Source organism: Muntiacus reevesi, chromosome 11 (genome assembly GCF_963930625.1).
Source record: "Muntiacus reevesi chromosome 11, mMunRee1.1, whole genome shotgun sequence".
In the NCBI taxonomy this organism is placed as follows: Eukaryota; Metazoa; Chordata; class Mammalia; order Artiodactyla; family Cervidae; genus Muntiacus; species Muntiacus reevesi.
Genome location: NC_089259.1, coordinates 73676902 through 73696575, shown reverse-complemented (window position 1 = coordinate 73696575; position 19674 = coordinate 73676902). Strand labels below are relative to the sequence as shown.

General features: G+C 40.6%; 1 protein-coding gene across 1 annotated transcript in view; it reads right to left on the bottom strand.

Moving 5' to 3' along the window:
• PCCA (propionyl-CoA carboxylase subunit alpha) overlaps positions 1–19674 on the bottom strand; it is a 345865-nt gene that overhangs the window by 224322 nt on the left and 101869 nt on the right. Inside the window, exon 8 of the mRNA XM_065902073.1 lies at positions 5746–5782. Within this exon, the coding sequence (XP_065758145.1) occupies positions 5746–5782 (37 nt within the window). The remainder of the gene's footprint in view (positions 1–5745; positions 5783–19674) is intronic.

The following is a 19674-nucleotide window of genomic DNA, read 5'->3' as shown; positions in this document are numbered from 1 at the left end:
CACCTTGCTTATTTAACTTATATGCAGAGTACATCATGAGAAACGCTGGGCTGGAGGAAGCACAAGCTGGAATCATGATTGCCAGGAGAAATATCAATAACCTCAGACATGCAGATGACACCACCCTTATGGCAGAAAGTGAAGAAGAACTAAAGAGCTTCTTGATGAAAGCGAAAGAGGAGAGTGAAAAAGTTGGCTTAAAGCTCAACATTCAGAAAACTAATATCATGGCATCTGGTCCCATCACATCATGGGAATAGATGGGGAAACAGGGGAAATAGTGACAGACTTTATTTTTTGGGCTCCAAAATCACTGCAGATGGTGACTGCAGCCATGAAATTAAAAGATGCCTACTCCTTGGAAAGAAAGTTATGACCAACCTAGACAGCATATTAAAAAGCAGAGACATTACTTTGCCAACAAAGGTCTATCTAGTCAAGGCTATGGTTTTGCCAGTAGTCACGTGTGGATGTGAGAGTTGGACTATAAAGAAAGCTGAGCACTGGAGAACTGATGCTTTTGAACTGTGGTGTTGGAGAAGACTCTTGAGAGTCTCTTGGACTCCAAGGAGATCCAGCCATCCATCCTAAAGGAAATCAGTCCTGAATATTCATTAGAAGGACTGATGCTGAAGCTGAAGCTCCAATACTTTGGCCACCTGATGCGAAGAACTGACTCACGGGAAAAGACCCTGATGCTGGGAATGATTGAGGGAGGGAGGAGAAGGGGACAACAGAGGATGAGATGATTAGATTGCATCAATGACTCAATGCACATGAGTCTGAGTAAACTCTAGGAGTTGGTGATGGACAGGGAAGCCTGGCATGCTGCAATCCATGGGGTTGCAAAGAGTCGGACACAACTAGCGACTGAACTGAAATGAATATTTGGTATAAAAATTTAGAACAGGTTGTCTCTAAACCTGGTTGTGGGGGAAGTGAGGACTGATAAGGACTGAGTATGAGGGAAACTTCCAGGGTGACAGTAATGTTCAACATCTTGGTGGTGTTTGCAGTATGCATATATCAAAATCAGCAAATACACACTTCAGATGTGTTCATGTTACTGTATACAAAGTTTGCCTTAAAATAACCAAATTGCATACAAACTGAATTAAGTTAGTGACATGTATATTCAAGTATTTAGTAGGATGCATACTGGTACTTGCAATGTACTATGAAATGCACCAAAATTTATATAGTTTAATAAACAAATAAGCAATATAGCAAATTTAGCAAAGGATTAATAATGGAGTTTTTGGTGCTGGGTATATAAGTACCCCGGTCTTCCCTGGTATCTCAGTTGGTAAAGAATCTGCCTGCAATGCAGGAGACCCTGTTTCAATTCCTACGTCAGAAAGTTCCCCTGGAGAAGGGACAGCCTACCCACTCCAGTATTCCTGGGCTTCCCTGGTGTGGATCACACAGTAAAGAACCCGTCTGCAATGAGGGAGACCCAGGTTCGATCCCTGGGTTGGGAAGATCTGGAGAAGGGCATTGTGATGCACGCCAGTATTCTTGCCTGGAGAATCCCCACAGACAGAGGAGCCTGGCGGGCTGCAGCCCACGGGGTCGCAGAGTCGGCCACAAGGAAGCACAGCATAGCACCTATAGGAATACACTGTGAAATTCTTTCAAAATATTGTCTGATTGAGATTTTTCAAAATAACACACCAGGAAAAAGTTAACAAGCAAGAAAAATATCCAAAAGTCATGAGTACTTTGCAGAGATTTAGAATATGGTTATAAAACAGGGGCTTTCTGGTGGCTCAGAGGGTAAAGCGTCTGCCCGCAATGCGGGAGACCCGGGTTCAATCCCTGGGTCGGGAAGAAGCCCTGGAAAAGGACATGGCAACCCACTCCAGTATTCCTGCCTGCAGAATCCCATGGACGGAGGAGCCTGGTGGGCTATATATATAGTCCATGGGGTCACAGAGAGTCAGACACGACTGAGCGACTTCACTTTCACTTTCTATAAAACAGAATGACTGACTGGAAATGTTAGAGTGTCTACCCTTGAATATATGACACTTAATCCAAGATATGAAAGATATCAGCAAGCGTGTTCTAGGTTTCGCACCCTATCCCCAAAACTCTTATTCTAAGTTTGATGTGTTCTAGAAAGCTAGTGACTAAAATATGGTAGTCAAGGAAGGGAGTAGTACAAAATGGGATTGGAGAGAAAGGCAGATGTCAAATCATTCCAGGTTTGTAGTCCCAGAAAGGAATTTTCACTTTATCTAAGTGCAATGGAAAGACATTAATGGGTTTAGAGCAGGGACCGACTGGGTGGGATGAGATGGGGTTGAGTCCTTATTATTTACAGTTTTAAAATATCACACTGACTGCTATGTGAAGAAAGGTTTCAAAGGGTTTAAAAAGAGAAGTAGAGAAACTATTATCACAGTCCCTGTCACAACAATAGTAATTTGGAGGAGAGTGCTGGTAGTCAGACAGTGAGCAGTGAGTATGGGAGAGATGCTGAATGAAGAACTGACAGTGTCTACTGACAGAGTGACACCAGGATGGCAGGGGAAAGGGCACCGGGCTAGAGCTCGGGGCTCAGGGCTAAGCTTCTGAGGGCGCGGAGGGACGTCTACTCAGACGGAGAAACTGTGGGAGAAGCAGGTTTGGAGTCCGACACCTGAGGACCAAAAAATTTACACTTAAATTGGGTCTGATTTGTAACTGTGAGAAGGCAGGCCAAAGAAAGGAATTAGAATAATCTGGAAGTTGTTAAAGACAGGGTTTAAATTTACAATTTCTTTTTCTTTCAAGAATCAATTTTGGCCTGATTGTATTAAGGACCTTTGATCCAGATCAAACTGTAATGCAAATCAAGCTCACTGACTGCTGTTGTTTATCTCTGGGGTTAAAGATAAACTCGGGATCAATAGGTCTTGTATCTTCAAACTTAGAGAGGTCAAAGGGAAAATATCAGGAATGAGGATGAGGGAGACAAGGAATACCAAAAAAGCAAGTACATAGAAGTAACATATTAAGTCTTAACTGTCTCTCACCCTGTTAACGATAAGAGGCTATCTGACCCTTAAATTCCACATATAACATGCTTAAGTGCCTCATACTATTTTACACAAAGTGGTAACTCAAATTTTAGCCCGCATCCTCTAATCCTATTAGTTTTACCAAAGTATCTTGAAAAATACATGGTCCCTGGAGCTAAATGAACCTAAATTTAAAGCAGCCCACCACTCAGTAGCTCTGTGACCTTCAGCAAATTACTTACCATTTCTAATTCTCTGTTTCTTAAATGTAAATGAAAATAATTAAGACGAGAATTAGCATTAGAAATAACATTCACAAAAGTGCCTGCTACTGGGGAAAAAATGCTCCATAAACAAGAGCTACTATTATGCAAAAGACACCTAATTCATCAATGCTCCAGGCAGCAGTTTCCTCCTTGGGCAGCACAGGATAAAAGAAAAGAAGCATAGATGTGAGAGAGGAGGAAACCACAGAAAAGATCAATTTCATTTTCACCACATAACCCAGAAAGATAGTAAAACAGAAATCTATGAATAGTTATGACCATCCACAACCTACAAATGGATAGGTTTGAGACGTTTGATTATATTTCAGTTGTTTAGAACAGGGAACATACTTTACCAGGGAATCAATGTTCAGTTCAACTCTTGGACAAACTCACGAGAAGTCAATGAACTCAAAATGTAGTTAAAATGTGATATATCTCAATAAAATTAGCATAAAAGTGATGAATCGCCAAACAATACAGAAAACCCAGAAACTTTAATAGTATGTAATTTAACTTATTTTAGAAGCTGGCACTTGAGGGAAAAGGTTTTATGGGAGGTCTCGGGAGTGATTCAGAAGGGGTTTTCAGGGGAATTCCAAAAGCTTTATAAAGTCGATGACCCTGCCCTGTTCTTTATTATGTTTTATTTCACCTCAAATTTTATGGCTTCCCTTTCTTTCAGCATAAGCAAAACACTAGCACTCTTACATTTAATAGCCATGATGGCGATCATTCATTTTACAAATGAGAAGAAACAAGTGAGGAAGAATTAGAGGAAAGATAGGAAAGAGGAAGGCCCATAAAGTATGTGCCCAGATATCAAGAAATGAGCCTCAAACTGAAAATAACCTCAGTAAGTATAAAACTGAAGTGGGATGGGGGTTGTGGTTAAGCACAGCATTAAAATATTAAAGGAAGAAAGCCAAGTGATGAGAACTGATCAGAGTCCCATTGTGATTAAGTGGTTATTTTAAAGGTTACAATTTTTTTTTTAATTAAATGGAAGACAAAACATGAAAGAGCAAGCTAAGCAATCTGTCATTTACACAAAGGACATTTTCAAGAGATGAAGATTCATAATTTAAATTGTGACAAACCAGGGTAATTCAAGATTTTATCCTAATCTCTTTGTATTTCTCAAAAATTCCTCCAAATATTCTGCTCTTTTTCTGTATATACTACTGTGATATTACCATTATGTCCTATTACATAGATAATAATAATACCTAAAAGAGAACTAGAAAGATGACTTTTGACATTTAGAAGTACACACAGAATAAAATTATTTTAGGAGAGTGTCCACAAAAGTCAGCAGATAGGTTATAGCCTCTTAGGTTATGAGGAATGCCAGTGATTTCAAATCACAGAGAGAAACTGTTGATTTTCTTAAAGACATAAACCCCAAAACAGTCCCACGTAGTTCAACTTATTCAGAATCTAGTACTGAAATGCTTTTTGAAACTGTTGATGAGCCTGAAGAAATGATTAAATGAAGAGCTGTTACAGTCAGATAAAATAAGATTTTCTGGGGCCTGGTCTCAAGTCCAGGACCTGTATCAGTCAAATCAGCCAAATCAGTGCTCTCCGAATGAATAAAATAACTCTAAACAATCAATCTAATGAGAAAACATGACTAAAGAAATGTTAATGTGGGGTGCTGAAAAGCTTGGCTCTATCAGTCCAGGAATGCTAAGATGCTGGGAATTCCTAGCTATCAAACACTGTGTCTAATCTCTCTCATATTCCTACAAATTCTTATCAAATGTAAACAAATATGAACTGATTAATACAACACTGCAGTTATCCAACAGTAGTACCAATCCATGATAATGGTAGGCCCTTGCATTTTCTTAATTACCAGGTACTAAAAGTACACTAGTTGTCAAGAGTGCCGGGAATATTTTTGAAAATAAAAAGTCAGGAAGCACTGGCCCAGTGCAATTATACATAAAACAGACAAGTAAAACAGTCATTAAAATGTTCTTCAGTTTACCTTTTACTCCAATATAGAGTATTTTGTTCTAATCACTCACATTCTATTTTCTCTTTGCTAGCAAGATTATAAAGTTGATATTTAACATCTTAGGAAAAGGTAAAAACTTGAAGAGCCTTGTCAAAGAGGAAATCCTCATTTTACTCAAGAGTGCCCTGAAGTAACTTGTGGTCAACTCCATATACATAAACTTACATTCCATCCAGTCTCAAGAACAATTAAGACAATTCCTTCTTTTAATTAGCCAGTGACTTCATCTTACAAAAGAACTATCATGAAGGTCAAACTAATCTTTTAAGTTCATATTAATAATAGAATATGGTGATGCTGCTGGTAAATTCTTCCAGAGGAACAATTCATTAGAAACCTGAAACTATTAAAGTACTATTTGCTCTCTGGGAATTAGGTATTACATGTTTACTCAACCGTATCTGCTGAAAGACATAGAAACTCGACCAAAGTTAATTTAAGAACTTACCAATTTCCCTTGCAATTCTGACAGCTTCATCTGCATCCTGAAAAAGCAGGAAATGAGACTCAACATTAATCCCATCAGCCATTGCACAATGTCTTTAGGGCAGTCATATATTGCACTACTGTCTCCTCCGATTCATTTAATGTTCAATTTTACAACCTTCTAACTCTTTTCAGTCAGAGAAATGTAAAATTAATACCATAAGTGGAATGTAAATTCTACCTCATCATTATTATATTAAGAAACTCAAAGCAGTTGGAAATGAGCTGGCAGGAAGCACTACCAGAAATGCCAAATGATTTGGTGCAGTGGCTGGAATTTAAGGGCAGAATTTAGATGTTTACAATCAATACTGAATCATAAATCAGATCATTAAAGCTTGTCCACAGCCAGCTTGTTTCTGTCTCTGATATTTACACGTCATGTTTTCCTTGATTCTGTCAGCAGGGGGAGTTGATTCTCTATTGTTTGGGAGGAGCTCGACAGATTTTCCAGAAATAAAATAACTAAATTTCCAGTATCTATAGGAATTGCCAATTGTTCCCCTCAAAAAAATTCCTTTAGTAATCTCCATTACCTTTTTCCTCATCCTTTTTTCGGGTACATAATTTTATCTTTACCAGTTGCACCTTGTTAATAGAAATTTAAAATCTTAAATTCCATTAACTATCCAGTGGGGGGGAAACTTCCCAAAAGCCAAGAAAAGGAAATGCATTCTAAAACAGCCCACAGTAACACTGTAAATCAACTTTATTTCAATAACAAATAAAACAGTACAAGGTAACAGTTTATGAATGCAAGGATTAGTCATTGCTAAATAGCCACCAATGCTATTGAGTGCACAAAAACTTGCCTTGAATCTAAACTATTTCATTGATCATTAACCCTCACCTAACACGCCCAACATAGGACATTCCTGATACATTTCCCCCATAAACAGCAAAGGAAAGCTGAAAAGATGTTAAATTCAAGTAAATCCTAGTAAATTTAACTTTTTAAATAATTTGGTGACATAAACTATCACAAGGAACGACGATAATGTTTTGAAACCACTGGCTGGTAAGATAGCCTAAATTTTTAGAAAATAAAACTATCAAAGTAAATGCTGGTATTTTTTTTAAGCTTTTACTTTAATACTTTATAAAAATGTAGAGTAATCAAGTCAGAATCCTCCTCTCAAAATGGGGGGCGGGGGATGTTTATAACTGGTTCATTCATGTCTAATAAAAAAAAAAAATCTTCCTTAAAAGTCTTCAGTACCTAATAACATCCCCTGAATAAGGAGGTTGGCAGGGGAAGTTGTCAGAAAAATTTAATTTCCTTTCATTAGCCAGTCTGCTCCACAAATAGGTGCTTGTTAAGTTCAAAGCGGTCCTGAAAGCGACATCAGTTTTAAGTCTTTTTTTTTTTTAAACTCCAAGCAGTCACATCTGCTAATGAGATTTTCCAAATAACAATTGTTTTCAAGTCAGAGATAAATCTATACTTCCCATTCTATCCCCTCCTCCCCCCCCCAAAAAAAAAATCGAGGTTTACTGCTTTATCACACCTTGCTATTTTCGCTGACCCTACATTCTCCAAATTTTAGCTTAAAGGGATAAAATTCCATGAAAAGGGTCATTTAAGAATGTTAGTGGTTTCTACACATTGAGTTTGAAGGTTCTTTGTTCAAGCCACTGACAGTTATTGGAGAATACTTCCCCTTAATAGCCTCTCTGTCAGGAAGTGTTAAACCTGCCAAATGCAGACAATTAGTGCCTCGCGAACAAAATACAGGAAGAGTGCTGGCTGATGGAGACTGGATTATAAGAAGTTTAGAAGGAAACTTTTAACGTGTCTTTTCTTTCAAACGTGTAATAGTATATTTGCAAAAGATATTCAAAGAAAAAAAAAATAAACCCTGCTATCTAAAATGTTTATTACCTCGAGAGAACAGGCAAATATTAGCTCATTAGTAATATTTTAACATGCATTTATATATAAATATTATGGGGATGGACTGTGTACAGAGAGAGGTAACATTTACACAAAGCGAAACTTCCAAAAATTCTTCAGCTGCTACAAATCCAACTCTTGTATAAACCACCACAAAATAATCTTGGGTCTTAACTAATCAGTAATGCTTAAGTTATCCTACTGCGAAAAGCAAATTCACTAAATGACCTTCCAAGTAAAATCAAATAGTCTTTAAAATTAGCTTTTCACTAGTCATTCATTCACTGCAGAATTATTTTGTTGAGAACATATTATGTACTAGACACTAAAAACCTCTATTACTAGTTTTAATAATAAACTATTAAGTATACCTGGCTCCAATATGTTCTTTCAGCGCATAGTTTATATATTTATAAAACTACTTTTAAAGGGATAAAAAGCCCGATATAGTTCAAAATTCAATGGCACTGACACATCCCAAAGTGCAACTTCCTTGTAGGGCTGAAAGTGAAGGAGGTTGATAGTCCCTCAGTTGTGTCTGACTCTGCAGCCCCCGTGGACTGCAGTCCGCCAGGCTCCTCTATCAGTGGGATTCTCCAGACAAGAATACTGGAGCAGGTTGCCATTTCCTTCTCCAGGGGATCTTCCCGACCCAGGGATCGAACCAGGGTCTCCCCCGCATTGCAGGCAGATTCTTTACCATCTGAGCCACCAGGAAGCCCTCCCTACAGGGCTAGAGGTAGAAAAACATTTCTTAGTAAAAAGAACTAAATCAACAAGATCTTTAGACCAACAGTCATCAGGAAAACTGGGCAAAGGATTAAGTAAGAAGTTTATCTTAAATGAAATTTAAAAGAATAACATATAAAATATGTTCAACTTTAGTCACAATTACGAGACACTATTTTTCATCCACCAGAGTTTGAGAAGAGCCAAGAGCAGTGATCTGAAGGAGAACTAGCACTACTCTCCCTATTGGGTATAATCTTTTTAAAAAGAAACAGAATCTATCAAAAATTTGAGGGCATACATCTTTTGACCCAGAAATTTCATTTTGGAGAAGTTATCCTACAGATACACTCACATGCATGCACAAAGAGATATATATAAAGACATTTATTATTTTCACTTGGTTGGTGGTGGCTTGGTAAGGAAAGAAAATAAGAAGGAAAAAAAACAATTTAAAGGCCTTAACTAAGGGAACTGGTAAACTGGTGCCATAAATGGTACACATATCAACATGGAATACTATGCAACCTTTGAAAAAATGAGGTTGCTCCATATGTTCTTATTCATCCATTTGTGTATTAATTAGGAAAATATTTACTGGGTAATATTACATAAAATAGATTTTGCCCTCACGGAACATACAGCCGAATAAGAGAAACAGAGAAGAGAGTAAACAAATCAACTAGGACTTGAAATAGATGTTACATGGAAACCAAAGGGACAGAGGGAGCCGTTAGGAGGGAGAACCCATTTTAGAAAGACTGCTCAGACAGGGGACTTCCAAAGTAAAACTTAAACTGAAACCCGAAGGGAACGGCAGTAGGCAACCATGGGAAGATTAAAAAGAAAGAATTCTAGACAAAAGGAACAACATGTATGAAAACCCTAGACTAGAAAGCTCGGTACAGATGCACAGTAGGGATGTGGCAGAAAAGCGCAGGAGGAGGCATCAACACAGGTAGAAGGTGTAGTCTGTTCTGACAGGACCTTACGGGATTCGGTCCCATTCAAATGCCTTGGCACTAGGCAGGAGAAAGATGGTTCAGATTTAGGTTTCAAGAAGATAACTCTCACACATTAAAGAGATGCAAAATATGACATACACTGTGGGAGGAAAGGAAAGTTAGAGGACAACAAACAGCACGTGGCCTCGTCTGCCCTAAGACAGAAAACCATACATCAGTGCTTATAAAAACTTAACGTATGGACATATTAAAGAACTCAGCTTGAGTTACTGCTCAAAGGTAGGACTGAAAGCTGGGGGGAAAGGGGGAACTTTTATGTCTCATTGCATACCCTTAGTTTCACATTGAACTTTAAAAAAATAACCATAAAGATAAAAATTTCACACTACGTTCATAATTCAAAAATTAAACCAGGGCTTCCCTGATGGCTCAATGGTAAAGCAGCTACCTGCCAATACGGGGACACAGGTTCGATCCCTGGCCCGGGAAGAGCTCACACGCGGGGGACACCTGAGCCCATGCGCCACAACCACAGAGCCAGAGCGCTAGAGCCTGGGAGCCGCCCCGAGAGAATCCACTGCAGTGAGAAGCCCCAGCACCCCGACACAGCAGCCCCGCTTACCGGAACCAGGGAAAGCCCAGGCGCGGTAACAAAGACCCAGCGGAGCCACAGATAACACAAATCCTGTTTAGAAAGCCAATCCGCCACACCTGAGGGAGTCATTCAAACGATCTTCCTAGTGATTTCCAGAGCACTAACTGTTAACAAAACACAGTGGTGGTGGTGGTTTAGTTGTTCAGTCATGTCCAACTCATGCGACCCCACGGACAGCCTCCCAGGCAAGGATACTGGAGTGGGTTGCCATTTCCTTCTCCAGGAGATCTTCCCGACCCAGCGACTGAATCTGGGTCTCCTGCACTGGCAGCTGAGTTCTTCACCGCTCAGCCACCAGGGAAGCCCCACAAAATGTAGTACATTCCCAATATCTGCTTCGAATTTTCATGACTTCTCACTGCCTCAGAGCCAAATTTCAGCTCCTCCACTTGGCTTCCATACTAGTTCCTGTCATTCTGAACCACCAGTCCATCCTAGACTCTCTATCCCAACGCCAGGCACTCTCTCCAGCCTTTCCTCAACCAGGGCTCAGCCAGAAACTCTGTTCGCCTTCACCAAACCAACTCATAGTACTGCATGTCCCACACTGGGCCCTGAAGGCACAGGAGAGAAAAGGAGAGGCTCCTCTGTAATTGTAAAAATTATAATATTACGGCCCAGCCCTCGGGCAATCTGTATCAGGACTTCCCCGGTGGCTCAGACGGTAAAAGCATCTACCTACAATGCGGGAGACCTGGGTTCGATCCCTGGGTTGGGAAGATCTGCTGGAGAAGGAATCTATAGCCTAGAGGAAAAGACAGATCTTAAACATAACTGCACAGCAGCTAAGAAATCAGCACCGAGAGGCATGCTTGCGGCAGCAAAGAGGGCACGCGACCACAGAGGATCTCAAGCTCAAAAACGGTCTCAGGAGGCTGCTCATACGTAGTGACTTTGAAAAGAGACCTAGGAAATGAAGTCACGGTGGGACACAGTCAAGGAGGCTGGGGTCTGAGAGTCAGCCCACTGCAGAGTGAGGCAAGGCCTCACGAAAAAGCAAGAACTCCAGCTTAAGAGCAAGGAAATGAGGGGAATTGCTTTGGCAGCCTTTGGCAGACTTTTAGCACAGAATTTACTTATTATTTGTGTATTGTCTTACCCTGTGTAGCCCCTGATCCCAATAACATGCAAGCTCCAGAAGAGTAGAAATCTCTGTCCCGTTGGCTCAGCGATATATTTTCAGTGTCTAGAACAATGCCTGGCACATGCAAGAAACAGCTGTTGAGTGAAAGACCGAATGAAGGAAGGAACAGATGAATTCTTTAGAGAGAGGTGAAAGGGATCTGTGGAGTCCAGCTGGGAAGCGGCAGTCTAGGTGAGAGACAAATGACCATTTTCTCTTAAAGTGAGGGGTACTTGCTTCGAGCTTCACCTAGACATCACTCTCTTTAGAAAGCCTCTCCAGTCCGATGCCAGGTTAGGCGTCATTGCCCTGTGATCACATTACACTCTGCCCCTCCATTAGGACGGCCCCTGCCACATTTCATCTCCAGGAGCGCCGTGACTAGCTCACTCGCTCTCTCTGCTGAATCCCCAGAGCTTAGCAAATCAACACATTACTTGTTGAATGAATAAACAACCATCCATCAGCCTCCAAAGAAATCAGTCTGTTGTGACAAGACGATCCCCTGAATGACTGACTCCAGTGCCAACAGCACTTCTCATCTCAGGAGCATCGACGTTAGAAGGGGGTGAACCTGTATCCAGAGAGACGGAGCGCCTGGTCCAAGCTCCCGTATCTGAGTGATACACAGGAAGGGGATGCTGTGCACTCATCGGGAGCAGGGGCTCAAGAGCCAGACAGGCTCCAGGTCTGCCCTAACATTTTGATGAATGAAATACTGTCGACACCGGGCAAAACCAACTCCGGGTACTGACCCTCACGTCTTAATTCTCAGTCAGGCACTTTTCTCACTGTATCAGACAATTTCAAGTTTTGAAACTTATGTTTTTAAAAAAAAAAACTACTCTTAAAAAGGAATATATAATGCTATCCATATAAGGATTTTTAAATAAACATTTCATTAATTTTTTTTAAAAAGTCAAACTTTACGTGGTAGTTAGCTTTCAAAATGAAGGGTAACAGTTTGAGTTATACTAAAAAGTAATAGAAAGCAGGTACACCTCAACTTAAAGATATTAAACTTTATTTGATAAAAATGTAAACTAAGCATTAAACTTTATTTTACCAAATACACTTTGCTCTTTACTTATATAAAATAAATCTCTTTTAAGCAGAACATCCTTACTTCTTCTACTTCACAAACTTGGGAATATTTGAAGAAAAAGTAGTACTGATTCTGTTCAACACTCTTACTTTAGAACATCCTTAAGACAGTCCTCACATCTCTCAAGTGGACACTAATCTCCTTGAAATGGAAAAAGAGCCAAATATGAAAATTTCAACAGAAAGAACAAAACAAATTTGATCCTATTGCTTCCCTTAATTTTCAACTGAAGTATCTACAATATTTTTGTTTTAATATCGAAGCAATAAAATTAAGAAAACACAGAAAAGTACAAAGATAAAAGAAAAACATATTAAGAATAGTAATAATCCTGATGACTTCAACTCAAGAGGTAGGAGAAATGATCCAATGACATCACTTGATTTTCTTCCTTAAGCAATAAAAATTCCTGTCATTCATTCTATAATCCCAACCTGTCTTGAACTAAACTCAGTTTCTAAAGTTATTTAATGCATGGAAATACTGATGAGGAAAGCATTAAGCTATAAATTCTAAAACAGAAGTTCAAGAAATGGAGACAGAGGAAAGAAGCCAACAGAACCAGTAACCATTTCTTTTACTCCTCTATTTTAGCACAACTTGCATTAAATGAGCTTTATCATCCAACCCAATAACACAGTGAAAAATTCTGTTTTACAGAGAATATGGTGGGAAGGGTAAGTGATGTTGCTATAACCAAGTAAGTGAAAGTGAAATTGCTCAGTCGTGTCCGACTCTTTGCGACACCATGGACTACAGCCTACCAGGCTCTGTCCATGGAATTTTCCAGGCAAGAGTACTGGAGTGGGTTGCCATTTCCTTCTCCAGGGGATCTTCCAGACCCAGAAATCAAACCTGGGTCTCCTGCATTGCAGGCAGACACTTTACTGTCTGAGTCACCGAGGAAGTCCTAAGTAAGTAGATCACAAACATGTAAAAAGAAGCTAAAAAAAGAACTGGCTGCCTTTTCTTGCAAGCCTAATATACCTGCTGGGTTTCCCTGGTAGCTCAGCTGGTAAAGAATCTGCCTGCAATGCAGGAGACCCCAGTTTGATTCCTGGGTCGGAAAATTCCCTAGAGAAGGGGACAGGCTGCCCGCTTGAGCATTCTTGGGCTTCCCCGGTGGCTCAGACAGTAAAGAATCCGCCTGCAATGCAGGAGACCTGGGTGTGATCCCTGGGTTGGGAAGATCCCCTGAAAGAGGGCATGGCAACCCACTCCAGGGGAGAATCCCATGGACAGAGGGGCCTGGCAGGCCACAGTCCAGATGCAACTGAGCAACTAACCACAGTGTACCTGTTAATGGTCTACAGCCCCCACCTGTGAGGCAGAGAGGCCCAGTAGTTAAGAGCAAAGACGCTGGGGCCAAAAGGCATGGGCTCCGATGAGGACTCATTGATAGTGAATGTGGTACCTACCAGCGGGCCTCTCTGGAATTAGGTTTTCTCATCTGTAGGATGGACACAGTATCTCATAGGCGTCATTAAGAAGATGAATCAGTAACAGATGAAACACAATAGAACAGAGTCTGGCAAGAAGTAAGCACTTAAGACGGGCAATCTGATAAACGGGCCGCCCAGACCCCCAACTATCGAGTGTGGTTCTCTCCTGCCTGGACCTGGGTGTTCTATCCTGGGATCATCACTCATTCTGAAACTGCACGTTACAGAATACAGAACTAATACTGGTGCTACAACACTGCAAGAAATGTGTCTGGGGAACCTCCAGTGCACTTGCCTGGATCAGCTGATCTGCGTGCTCTTCCAAGTGGGTGAGCAGGGCTTGTCTTGGGTGGGGAAGGGAAGGAAAATCTGTAACAAAGACGCAGACTCAAACAGTCCTCCCTGACACGGAACACCCCACTTCTTTCTACAGTGATGCTGGTGTCAAACAGCACCTCCACCATCCACGAGTCAGACCAGACCTCTCCTCCCTCTCTTGACAGCGCCAGCCGGCTCACCACCCCAAATTCTGGGCTCACTGGACGTGAGCCCTGCTCCTCATCCCTACAGGAAGCTATCTGGGAGTTTCCTTACATCAGCTGGTTTTTGAACAAAATATTGACTGGTTTCGAAGAAAAAAAAATCACTGCTTCAAGACATTATGGGGGAATGTTCTATCTGTGCACAAAAAGCCATACACCCTCAGTTCAGTTCAGTCATTCAGTCGTGTCCGACTCTCTGCAACCCCACGGACTGCAGCACGCCAGCTTCCCTGTCCATCACCAACTCCTGGAGCTCAATACACCCTCAAGTCATATACAAAAGTAAAGCAGAACTTCCAACAATCCTGGGTTCAAGAAATAGGCTCCCGATGATGTGTTTTCCAGATAAGTCCGAGTCAAACAGAAGACTCTTTCTGCTTCATTTGGATCTAAATTTTAGCACACATTTCTCTAATTGTAAAACAGCGTAATAAACATGCCTGAATGAATCTTTTTTTTTTTTTCCCAAAAATATAAAGCCTCTGAAGCATCATCAGGAAAGTTACTCTTGGTTTAGCAGGGAAAAAGGACACTGATGTCTAATAGAATACTTTTTGATTACTAGAAAAGAGCTTTTCTTTTTTGGTTTTCTAAATGATTCCCTTCACACTAGTTTTTTGTAGTTATTATTTGGCTCTTTCTACTAAAGCAAAAGTGCAGTGTCGAAAATCTGGCTAATGAGGTGATAAAAATAATTACTACTGTGAATCTACAGTATTAACCTCCTTCAGCTACGTTATCATAACTCTGAGATGCAAATATTACTGTTCTCTCTTACAGAGCAACAGAAACTCAGATAAGTTTAACAAATATCCCAGGAAAAAGGTAGGTATTAGAACCAAACAAAACAATTTAACCACAGGTGATTCCTCCCTCTGCTTCATCCCTGACATCTAAGGGATCATGAAATCATCAACCTCCAGTGTTTCCCCACACTGCCTACTTGGCTCCATCCTAACACCTTACTTTAGGCCCCCATCATTTCTTGTCTGGATTAAAGGAAATGCATTCTAATTGGCCCACCAACCTCAAGCTTTGCACTGTTCTAATTCATTTTCCACATCACAAACCTAAATAAGTTTTCTAATTCCACAATTTTGATCATGTTAGCTCTTCTACATGAAACCAGAGACTCCCAAAGCCACAAAAATGATGCCCAAGCACAGCATTTAAGGCCACACATGGGCTCAGTCACTCAGTCGTGTCCGACTCTGCAACCCTATGGACTGTAGCCCACCAGGCTCCTCTGTCCGTGGGATTTCCCAGGCAAGAATGCTGGAGTGGGCTGCCGTTTCCTTCTCCAAGGGAATCTTCCCGACCCAGGGACCGAACCCACCTCTCCTGTGTCTTCTGTGCTGAGGGTGGATTCTTTACCACCAAACCACCAGGGAAGCCCCGAGACCACACATATCTGGACCTTAATTATCTGTTCGGCCCCGTCTTACTACAGCCCCTCACAGGGCATCCCCACAGTTTTTAAAGCTCCCGTGGCTGCCCAGCTCTGACAAGGTATTTTCCCTGACCATAATGGTGCGTTTCCATCATTAGCCTGACTTTTTTAGCTAGCTCACTGCTACTCAGACTTCAGGTATCACTTAAATATCCTTCCCGTGGACGTTCTGCCGTGACACCCTGAAACGAGGTTAGGGGCCCCTCCTACATTGGCCCCACACACTCTTAGCCTCACGTTATCAGAATATATTAAATTGCCTGTCTACTTGAAGGTCTCCCTGAGGGGAGCTGAAGTTCTTTGAATTCAGGGTCTGTGGCTGGTTGGTTTTTTTCGTTATTGTTGCTGTTTGGCTGAACAAGTATTTGGGATTCCAACCCTGTCTACCAGTGGCTTCAGAAAAACACTCTTCACTCTGTTCTCAGGCCCCTGAGATCCGGTTAGTGAGATACTGAATACAATGAAAGGCAAATACTTGATACCAGATGAGGACCTGAACACTTGACTACTTTAAGGAACACTTGAACATAACATTAGTTTCTCTCTCATGAAAACAGCAACTAAAGAACAAGACAAAAGGAAATCATTCCAGAAGACTCCTTAAGTACAACACACAATGGTTTAAAAGAACGTGGTAAACCATCTCCATGGACCCTCCAAATAACATTCAATTATTCAAACAGAGAAGGAACAAAGGTTTTAGAGAGATACAACAAACTGAAACCACATTAGTCTACTCAAGCACTTGGAGGGGGAAAAGGCAGAATACAGTTGCCAAGAAAAAGAACTGCCTTAAAAATACCACATATCAAGGGGGGAAAGAAAGAATGGATTTTAAAAAGACGGAATTCTGTATAATTAGCACATATAGTCTTTCAATGCAAGAGTACTGCTTAATGCAGTTGCTAAAACTACAAGGTATTCCAAAAATTTACACTATTTATCTGCATCAGCAAACCTCTATCTGCATAAATACCAACAAAAGCAATCTTTTACCTAACAAATCTAAACTACAAAATGTGAAAATTAGTGTAGTTTCAAATTAAAGTGGAGTTACTACAGGATTCTAAAATAATCATTTAAAAGAAAAAAATGTATCGCGTCTTATATCAGAAATAATTAAAAGCAAACTAGAAATAAAATTAGTATTAAAATGTATCTGAAAAACAAAAGGGCATTCCTTAAAATTATTTTTTAAATATTTATCTGAAAACTATATCCTACAGATTCAACTGCAGCTTAACAAATTCATTCAGACAAGAGGTGTTTGGAACTGTACACTACAGTCAAAGTTAACACAGGCAATGAAAATCCATCATTATTTAAGAGTATTAAGAGGATCTTAAAAATCACCTAAGGCATACAAGGAGACAATAGTGAAAAGACAGTGGATTTCTTTTCCTCAAACTTTCTACTTTTCCCTATTTTCTAAATTAACAGAGGTTGGAAATTCAAATACAGTTTGTCGAGTGAAGCCTCCCTGAAAAGAAAACCAAGAACATCTGTTGATGAAGCAAAACCAAGCTTATGATTAATAATATCTACTTCAGTAAAGGACACTATCATTTTGACGCAATTCTGGAGGTTTTGCTGGGATCAGTTCAAGCCCTGCTAAAAGTCACAGTTCAAGATCCTCTGATACCCACAGAGGCCCCCACCCATGGATCTCCCCAACCACAATATGGAGAAAAATTTCACATTGGGGAGAGCTCCAAAAAAACCAACATTTTTTTGTTCAAAGTCCATAAGACCAAGTTCACCGGGAAACAGACGAGCATGGGTCCTATAAGTTCACCTTCATGCAGGCTCCAGAAGCCAGTGAGTTCAGAAGGTTTCAAGGGTATTCAAACAGGACAAAATTTGCCTGGAAACCCATATCAGAACTTTAAGGACTTTCCTCTGTTTTTTGTCCGTGGGAGCCTGGGGCTGGGAGATCTCCCTTCCAAAGGCTCAGCGCACAGTCAGGTCTCTGGTAAGAGACGGCCAACCACGATTTGATAAGCCAACGTTCACAGGAGGTCTGTTTCAGGCTGCCTGTGCTGTGAATCAGACTGCTTCTCGTCAAACATATTAAATCTGTAACTCAAACTCCTGTTCTTATCTTTCTACATGGCATGACTTCACCAAGCATAATTTAGAATTACAATAGATTCTTTCGAAAGCTTTTGGTATGAGTGGTTCATTTGAGAGGCACCTTAAGGAAAAACAGGGGTTTGCAAACTCTCAAACATCTAGAGTTTCACATTTTTTAAATCAACATGAAGACGCTTCCAGAAGAAATTCAAATGCCAAATTTGTTTCCTTATGAAATTCACAGGGAAGACAAGGTTCAAAGAGAACAGCAAAAGCACAGAAAAAACCAAATGAAAAATGTGAAAAACTTACAACTCTCTCAAACCTACTGGTCTTTATCCTGCTCTTCCTGTTCCTCTATTCCATGTTTCTCCACCTTCCCCTGCCCTGTTCTTCCTTCCTCTGACTTGTTGCCCTTTACTCCTGGCTGACCAGAAACTTATCGAACGAGGGCTAAGTCCCTATGGCTGAAGTAAACCTCGGTCTCATTCTGAACTGAGAGGCATTACCAAAGATATCCCAAAGCCTCCACAAAATTGAAGTTTATAAAGAAACAGAGTATTCTAGGAGTGTATAATCTAAGGTACCCAAGTTTATATCAACTGGTTCATACTGCCAGCAAGAGCCTCAGACAGAAAATACTGGATTAATGGGGAGAAGAGGAAGATCCTGAGAGTGACTTGAGACCCCTACCCATATAGAAACAGAGGTTTAGAAAAACTGTACATGATGGGCAAGGTCTTTGGGAGACTACCACCAAAATCTGCCCTGTGAAGTTAGGTTGGACTCTAATGCAGTTCTGCTGGCAGAGAGAGCAAAGTCCTCTGGAGACGTCAGAGATGGGTCTTTAACACACTTAGACAGGATTCAAGGGGAGACCCTGAAGCACTTGCAACCCCAGCTCTCTCTTCATGTTTTGTGAGCAGCCTTAAACCAGAAATCAGAAATTTCATGAACAAAAACTGGATGGAAAATAGACACACTTTCAGGTCTTCAATTTCATACTATATATTTTAAAGGAGCCTCAAAACAAAAGCAGAATAAGGCCCAGAATAAACTAATGCCCTTACAGATAAAATCAGATGCTCCCATTCCAGATATTAATATAGTCTTCTGATAAAGACACCGGCAGATTTTGTAACCAAAAGTGACAATCAGTAAACAATTGCTCAGTATTAGCCAAGATAATGAAGGAAAAGACTATAATAGACAGTGTTTCAAAAGTGAATCAAGTACCCATTTCACCCATCAACTCAAAAGGAGAAATTTCACTAATTACTAATTATTGATACTGCTGATCCACTATCAACCTTAAATCCCACCATTGTTACACAAGCCCTCTCTGAGTGTCAACAAAGTACTCAGATAACGGGTATCTCTAATACTTGTCACGTTTTCCATGTGCCAGCACCCAGCTTTGAATCTTTATTCAAGGAACATTCATGGAGAAGGAAATGGCAACCCACTCCAATATTCTGGCCTGGAAAATTCCATGGATGGAGGAGACTGGCAGGCTACCGTCCGTGGGGTCACAAAGAGTCAGACACAACTGAGCAACTTCACTTCTCCTTTCTCCTATGAGACACTATACTCATTGACTCATAAATGAGAATGCAAATAGAATTTTTAGATCAAATGCTCTCCTAATGACCTCTTCCTTGAACTCCTGAGGACTCTGCAACTCATCAAGACAGAATTAATTTGGACCCCAAGCCCAAACTGAGTATCTCAAGAAGGCCAGATTTCTTGTTTTATATATATATATAGGTATGTATATATACATACATACACACATATACACACATACCATTATACTGGCAGAAGTATTAGGGCTGAATAGATCAAGGTTCAGAAAACCACTACCCAAGTGCTGGGCTTTCCTGGTGGCTCAGATGGTAAAGAATTTGCCTGCA